General features: G+C 40.8%; 1 protein-coding gene across 1 annotated transcript; it reads right to left on the bottom strand.

Annotated features, from left to right (window-relative positions):
* Window positions 1-554: 554 nt before the first annotated feature.
* Window positions 555-1,941, bottom strand: LOC117951369 (protein Daple-like). The gene has a single exon (XM_034883069.1). It carries the CDS (start codon window positions 1,845-1,847, stop codon window positions 555-557), a length of 1,293 nt encoding a protein of 430 aa, XP_034738960.1. The 5' UTR covers window positions 1,848-1,941.
* Between the last annotated feature and the right edge of the window lie 6,542 nt (window positions 1,942-8,483).

Genomic DNA, 8,483 nt, shown 5'->3' on the forward strand with positions numbered 1-8,483 from the left:
GTTATACAGCCAAATACCCACAGCCCCTAGTACAGTCTACAGGAAGCTATCTAATGTATTTACACTTGACTGGATTTGGAATCTGTGGGCCAGATCCTTCTGCATCAGACCAAATCACAAGTAATTCATGAAAAATCCGTCAATGGGTTAAAGAACATGAAAAGAGTAAGAACTCCATTATTACCTCATTATACAAATAGATTGGGACCGGCTCAACTTATTTAGATGGAATGATTTGATAGGTGATGCAGTATATCTTGCTTTGTAAGAATTGTATGACTTTGATCTTGTTACAGTATTAGTCAAGACAAAGTGTAGACGGAAGGAAGTAAATACATTAACATCAACATAAACACATTGACGACGACAACAAACCGTTTTTAAATCAATCATTTAATGGTAGCATTGAGTAGCACAGCATTCTGCAACAAGTGTATTCATCCTGAGATTTAATCGGAAATACGTCGGAGCCTACAACTCAAAGGTGGGAGTTAACTAAAGTTTACAAGTTACTGGAAGACAAGTAAAAAAAGCCAACTTTTGGTCAATATCTTCTAGTGCGTTGGGTTTTTTCCCACATGCTCTGCATTGATCTGATCAGCAATGGTCTTGACTTTAAAGGCTTGCACCTCAGGACTCTCAGTAAGGGACTCGATTTCTCTCTGCATGTCCTCAATTTTCTCCATCTTTAACTTCAGATAAGTCTGGAGCGTCTGCACTTCCTCACAAAGCGATTTCTCCCTCTGAGAAGCATTGAGCTGCTCCCGAGCCCACAAGTCTGTCTCTAGTCTGAGCGTGTTCTTGACCTCCTGAAGTTCTTGTTCCAGGTTGTTCTTTTGTTTGCATGTGGACTCATTGTCCTCTTTCAGTGTATAATACTTGAGCTCAAAAACCTTAAGTTCTTGCTGAATGTCTTTTAACTCCTGCACTTCTCGTTGCAGAGTCTCATGGTCACATCTCATGGCCTCTTCTCCATCACGCACCTTGTTGGTAAGCTCCTGGATGTCTTCTTTCAGGGTCTTGATTAATTGGCTCATTACATCATAGTTGTGTACAAAGCCTTTGAGTTCTTGTAGAACCCTTCTGTGCTCCTGAGCCTGTTTGAGAATAGCGTCATTCTTTTCAAGGATGGCCTCTTCTCCTTTGCCCAACTTTCTTTCCAGCGCCTTGACTTCCTGTTTCAGGGCATGATTTTCTTGGTTTATAAACTCATTTTCCTGTGTCATCATGTTATAATTGTGCGCAACGTCTTTGGCCTCCTGTAGGTCTCTTTTCAAAGCCTGGTGTTCTTGTGCCATTGAATCCTTTTCATGTTGAAACCTTTGGGTCATCTTTTGAATGTCCTGTTTCAAGCTAAGTAGTTCTTGTCCCAATGACTGGTTTTCTTGCTCCAATAGATGAACAACTTCCTGTTCTGTCAGACTTCTATTTAGCCGTTGAACTTCTTTTTGAAGAGGCATGTTCAGGTGCTGTTCTTCTAATTTTTGGTGTAGAGTCGTGTTCTCAATTTCCAAGTCCTTTAACTTAGCCTGCGCCTCTCTGTTCTCATTGCAGGTTTCCTCAATTTTGTTGCACAGAGCCTTTGTTTCACTGCGCAGGATGTCAGCGTCTTTGCGTAGGGTGGCATTTTCAGTGCATAACACCTCGTTCTGTATTTGGAGAGCCATGCTATTGCTTTTTCTGGAGTACTGGAACTCCTCACGAAGGCCCTGGATGTTTTCACAGAGTTCCCCGTTCTGTCTTTGGAGGTCCCTGTTCTTTCTGAATAGGACCTCGTTTTCTTGGTGGTGGGCTGCGTTCTCATCACTAAGAGGCCTGAGAGTGCCGGACTGCTCTTGCTGAGACATATTTTAGCATACTGTCAAAAACAAAATGTCTTTATAAATTAGCTGTATTGGGTATTTTCAGTACTCTCTCTACAGTGCAGCTCACTACGTCTGAGTGAGTTCTGAGCTTCATAACAACCTCAACCTCAAAGTTTTGTCAATTCTTGTGTTTATCCTATAGTGACTTCATCCTTTTACTTATTTGCCTTTGGATTTACATTCTATGATGTCACAAAGGCAATATTCCAATATTCCGTCCGAATCCATGTTTACTTCCTGCCAGCTGATGTCATTCATATACAACATCAATAGAACATCCTAGAAGTGGAATGGTCATTTGAATCCAAACCACAGCAGTATGGTCAAAGTGGCAGCAAATGTTTAAGTGTGCTGTTGCCACGGCAACATATAAACTTCTGCCATAACCAACTTGCGGAAAAAGCGCAAGGGGTGAGGTTTTGCATTAACGGCCTTATGTTCAGCAGCTAGCCGCCCGCATTGACTTTTTGGATTCGCTGTTTATTATTACAGCATTAAAGGGGCTATATGACATTCAAAGTCTGGGCCGGGATTATATGGTACATCATGGGCTCAGATTTATGTTTTCCTCGGTGGGTGCTCACGGGTGCCCTTTAAGAAACTAAGTAGTCAAAGATTTCCATTTCAGAAGCTTAGGAAACATGAACACACACGCCTATTAACTTGATTATAAAGTAGGCTATCTTTTAACTCAGAACAACGGCAGCTCTCACAAATACAGACAGGATTGGAGATGAACAGTTTAAGTGACACGTAACCGCGATCAGCTTTGTGGGAAATTAAGACTCAATGGAGCAGGGGACTGACAGCAACATGACCAATCACACTATGACAGACGCTCCCCTTAGCACCAACTGCAATGTTTCATTTTAAATGAATGTAGCATACAGGCACTCTGGCACACGTGGGTGCTGAGTATTTTCGTAGTAGTAATAGTACCGGTTGACGTTTCTGTTTAGGACTAAGAGCCTTTTTTAAACATAAAAACTACGGAGGACAGAACATGACCTAAGTCTAAATATATGAACGCATAAATAAAAGCTTATATAAATACAGGAAAAACTAATAAATACAGAAATAAATATAGGAATAAATAAATAAAGGTTTGAATGAATGTATTAATAAATAAATACAAAAATATATAAAGCAGAAATAAATAAATTGATAAATAAATTTATGAATAAATAACCAGTGACGCGTTACAAATGTAACGCAATTACAGTATTGTGTTCCTTTTTGCTGTAACGCAGTAATATAAACTCATTACTTATTACATTCCGATGATATCATACTCGTTACAATCTCAGTAACATGAGTTAAAACGCATTTTAACACAACGTTTAAAGTGGTGTTTTGTTTTTTAAGAACTCCCAAACACCAAAGCAACTGCCCAATGTGAAGAGAGCGCAAAGTTGAGTCGCGCATGCATCACTTTGAGACAAGCATGTAGCATTATCAAATGCTAACGAGAGATTTCTTGTCATCGGGTGTTACTGGCAGAGGAAAGCAGAGAAATGACTGGATGCATAACTCGCAACAGGCTTTTCAGGTCCCGTCGGGTTCCATTTGGACTTTATTTAGCCCCAAGTGCGTTTACCAAGATGATGTCTCTGGTGCTGAAAGACCTCAAGGGGGTCCAGAACTATCTCAGATGATGCCATAGTCTATGGCACAGAGAAGGATGAGCATGACCGATATCTGCAGGCGGTGCCTGGGCTCTTTGGTATTGCTCTACACACTGACAGCCCCAAAAACTCTCTCCTAACATCAAGACTCTGAAGACAGGTTTAATGACAATCACAAGGAAAGTGTCAGCTTGCATATAGCATACGGAACGATCATAATGTAATTTATTTAATTCAAATTTTTCCTTTCTACCGTTAGACAGTACAATTCATGACTATTAGACTGACAGTGATTGGGAAAGTGAGGCTGTAAAAAGACATTTTTTAAGTAAACAACATTTCCTTAATTCATACGATTGTAACCTGTCCTGTGACTTATAGTTACCTAGCAACCGTTTCACGTTAGTCATAGCACTAACATCAGGGGTTGTGAACATTTCTAATAAAAACTTAACAAAAAACAACACTGACATCAAACTAATGAGCTTTGAACCTATGTAATCATGTAAGACAGTGAATGAATACATACCACCGATGCTACTCTAGGCATAAATGTAGGCAAATATACAGTAACTGTAGTTGGCTTGCTACACTACAACCATAAATCACTTAACCATTTGTTTGTAGCGGTTGTTTTCTTCCCAACTACGGCTCATGCAACATAGCGGTTACCAGCTGAGAGTCTTAAAGTGACCGCAATGTCAACAGAGATCTCATTAAGACTAGAGGCAAATTAACTTCTTACATTTAACAACTTATTTATAACAAAACAGTGCTTGGGGATGCTAATGCATGCGGGCCTCCTGCTCAACAATGAAAAATGCCACTTCAACAAGACCAGCGTGCGGTTCCTTTGACACACCATCTCAGCCCAGGGTTTGCTGCCAGACATAGATCACCTCAAGGCTATTGCGGATGCTGGAACGCCTAACGACGCCGCCACACTGTGCTCATTCCTGGGGGCTCACAGCGTGGGATGTGAAATTTGTGCAAACTAAGCATCTCTGGTGGAGCCCATGCGAGAATGCCTGCGCGACGACATATCTCAGTGGACAGCAGTAGCACAGACAAGCTTTGACATGGTCAAGACTCACATTCTAAACAGCTCAGCACTGTCTGTCTTTCACCTCAGCCTTCCTACAACTGTGTCTGCAGATGCTTCAGATCATGGTCTGGGGGCCATACTAACACAAATGCACCCTGATAAAATGATCACCTACCCCAGCAGAATGGAAGAACTACATTGTAGAAAGCCAAGCCCTGATCACACCGTTACACACAAAAGGACTTGGCCGCACAGGAATGTGTATTATCCAGTGATTAGCCAGACTCCTGCTTCATGTACGACGTGGTGTGTCAAGCAGGAGCACAAAACCATGCTGCTGACTGTCTCTCCTATCAGAAGAGAATGCAGAGCCAGTGACTGAGCCTGAGCTTGTAGCTCTGCTGGACACAGAACTGAAAGCTCTCTTAGTGAAGGACTTAGCTGTGGTATGTGAATAGTGCCAGGAACTTACTGCCATCACACATTACACAAAGCCTTTCTTCACTCTGTCACAACCCCGGCTGTCACCACCTTCCTGTCTACTGTGTATGCCCGCTTCAGCAACCCCATAGAAGTCATTATTGATAATCGGATAGGGCTGAACGATATTATTTTTTAGCTTTGACATTGCGATGTTTGCATGCGCAATAGTCACACCGCAGGACGTTGTGATGTTGACGCTAATCCTTTTTTGCTGCTTGATAGAAAAGTAAACTTTCAGTTTACTTAAAGCAAGTTTGCAGAATTTCTAGCAGTGAGAGACATTGCACACGGGAACGTGTCTTTGCATTATCCACACGCAAAAAGAGCCACTGAACTCTGGAACCGCGGTCCCAAAGAGACACTTCTCACTAGAATGGAAACCATTCATGCAGGATTTCCTGCTCACGTACCGTGCAACTCCCCACAGTACAACAACAGTGTCGCCATATGTCGTGTTCAACAGGAAAATGCGCACAAAGGTGAACATCGGTCCAGCAGGCTAAACTACCCTGCTGCCAGAGAAGCAGCATGCGCCACCGTGTCACCTTCAAACAAAACAAATCGAAAGCCTACACAGATGTGAGGAGAGGTGCACAAGTACCAAGGATCAAAGGGGGAAGCCTAATGAGCATATGGAAACCCTTCCATGTCAAGAAACGGCAAAGGTCAAAGTTCCATAGACCTTCCAGGGTGGTACGGAAAGCTGGTGCAAGTGTGTATGTGCTGGAAGACGGACATACATGAAACGCTACTTAACAGTGTAACATACACCATCAAAAGTCCTGTTCCTGTACCTGAGCCGGGACCTGCACAACTAGTGGATGGTGACATACTGAAACCCATCAGGGTCAGAAAGAACCCTTCATGGTTTAGAGATTATATACACTGCACCTTCTCAAGGCCTTCGGGGGGAAACTATTGAAGAGGGAATGACGATGTGAAATGAGGAAAAAAACTAGGACAATGAAAACGTGACTCGACGCAAACTACAATTTGAATGTTGTTTTTGCTAGTGAAATGAAATTGTTTGCTTAATTCCGTTTAACCCTTGTGTTGTCTTCCCATCAACCATCATCTTTTGCTTTGTCCGATGTTTAAGCTGTTTTTTTCTACGCTTTTATTAATTCATAGCCCAATTATATTTACATTAAATTGTACATCATATTTTACATTATACAAAAACAGTTTTTTCAGCGATTTTTTCCCTTTTTTTTGTCATTTCTTCCGAGGTTTTGGTCACTTTTTTTTAATGCCATAAAATTCATTCCAAATTTTATTCAAATTGGCCCTGAGGACAATACAAGGGTTAAGTTGGAAGCCACTGTTGGTAAAGTAGAGTGCTACAAATAAGGTTGCCTGCTATAACTGTTAAATTGATATTATTACTGGAAAGAAGAGTTTTTTATTGCTATGGAAGATGAGGGAGACATTTAAGTTTGCGTTAGTCTACAGCCGAGGTCTAAGTGAGACAGAGATCATATTTGATGTATTACCATATTTTTAAAGTGTTTTAAGGAGAATGGTCCACGTATTATGGGCTGTGTTAAATAACAAGTCTCCACCTCAATTGCATCATTGCACGGACTGTCAATCATGACTAAGACCACGCCCCTTTCCAAGCTTGTATAACTCTGCCCTTCAGGCGTGGGACTCTATTGTCCCTCCCCACCACACCAAACCGGGCAGAACAAAGAGGAGTGATGTGAGTTTAATGGACCTGTATGACACTTATAATCTGGCCATATTGAATGTTATGCCTCAAAATTTGACAGATTGTTTGGTTAATGCTAGATGCTGAGTTCAATCCTTTTGATTAAAGAGATAATGAATTGGGGTTTGTGGGTGCATTAGTGATGTAATGCCCTGATTTCTTATTATTGATTTTTTTTTTATTGCTCATCCTAATTGTACGCCATTTCTCTGCATTGACACCAAATACATGTTGGTACAACACCACTGGATCGTGTACAAAACACATCAGATGTTCAGTGAGCCAACATCACCATCACAATATAGTTTTCATTTTTGTTCTTTAATGTGGTAAATGCAGAAGTACGGGGGTTGTATTTGGATTCAAGTAATGTTTTTTTATTCTGTTTCATAAGGGGCCTGAAAAGGTCTGTACGATTCCCCGGCAAATAACATTGTGTTCCTCTAATTACAGGCACAATGTTTCCAGTGCCACTCTGATATGATGCTGTATAATGGAGGAAACCTCTCATGGCTTTCTGAATTAAGTGGTGCAAAACCTCAGTTTTATGTCCAATAAGGACCTCGCTTGCTTACCTTTTTATCTAATGTATCTTTTATTTTTAAAGAAACACTGATGCCGACTGATGAAAGATAAAACACATTTTAACCTCAGAACAAATTGCCGTGTGATTTCTCTCCATGCTCGTAGCAAAAAGTATCTTTCTAAAAGTATCAACGTGCTGCAGATCCAAACTATGTTTTAATGAAGATAGGAGGATAACTTGGATTTAGTTTATGAAACCTGGATAATTTGATTGCATTGTGTCATCCATTGTACATTTGTCATTGTTAGAGTACTAGCTTAGTGGTAGAAATGGCCAGTGAAGAATCATAAAGATTTGTGAACCATTTTCTTTTCTAAACCCTCTACATGGCGCTCTTGGTCTAAAGAAAAAGGCTCAAGGGATGTCATTTCAGTGTGCTTTCAAAGACATCTAGTGTGCAAAAAATAAATAGAAAATTAAGAAAATGGTTCATGAAGCTTCTTGACACTTTATTGTCCCATCACTAGTTAGTGGTCCCTGGCCAAATTAGTCTGTTTGGTCCCTATTGACCCCACCTTCACCACTGCCTTGTGTTCATGTTTCATGTGGCCTCCAAGACCTAGGGCCCGTTTCAGAAAGGAGGTTTAACAAACTCTGAGTCTAACCTAAACTATGAATTGATTTAACCTGAGATTTTTGGTTCCAGAACAGATTATTTGAGTTGGTTCAATGAACTCATAGTAGGTTGACTCAGCGTTAAGCACATGCACCACCACTATGAAAAGGCAGCATGAATGGAGCCATGATACTACGATTCACCAGGCAAAAACCACAAACTGGTCCGCGGAAATACTCACTCGCACATACAGCGAGTTTGAACACATATTTAAAAAAAAAACCGTATATAAGTGTATATATTTCATATTTAATCATAAGTATAATATTACTGTTGAAATGGTATTGAACCTGTAATCTATTTTGTTTAGGTGTAATCCTGTGGGGCGAAAAAGTGCTAGGTTTACTAATCTCATGTGAGGCTGCAGCACTAACATTAAAAGAAGGCTCCTCTGCAGAGTGAATAGTTATTAATAATAACATCACCTGATTCCTCCTTTTCTCTCGTCATGACTACGGCCAGGGCTGGAATGGGACTCCTTTTCATGCCTCATGCCAGCCCACTTTAGTTCAAATACCATTATGTATAATTACACTTTACTACAGTGAGTCA

The sequence above is a fragment of the Etheostoma cragini genome, chromosome 10, assembly GCF_013103735.1.
Source record: "Etheostoma cragini isolate CJK2018 chromosome 10, CSU_Ecrag_1.0, whole genome shotgun sequence".
Classification (NCBI taxonomy): Eukaryota; Metazoa; Chordata; class Actinopteri; order Perciformes; family Percidae; genus Etheostoma; species Etheostoma cragini.

Bases quoted from the DNA above. Each gene is read 5' to 3' on its own strand.
- LOC117951369 (XM_034883069.1), bottom strand. From the start codon at position 1,847: ATGTCTCAGCAAGAGCAGTCCGGCACTCTCAGGCCTCTTAGTGATGAG.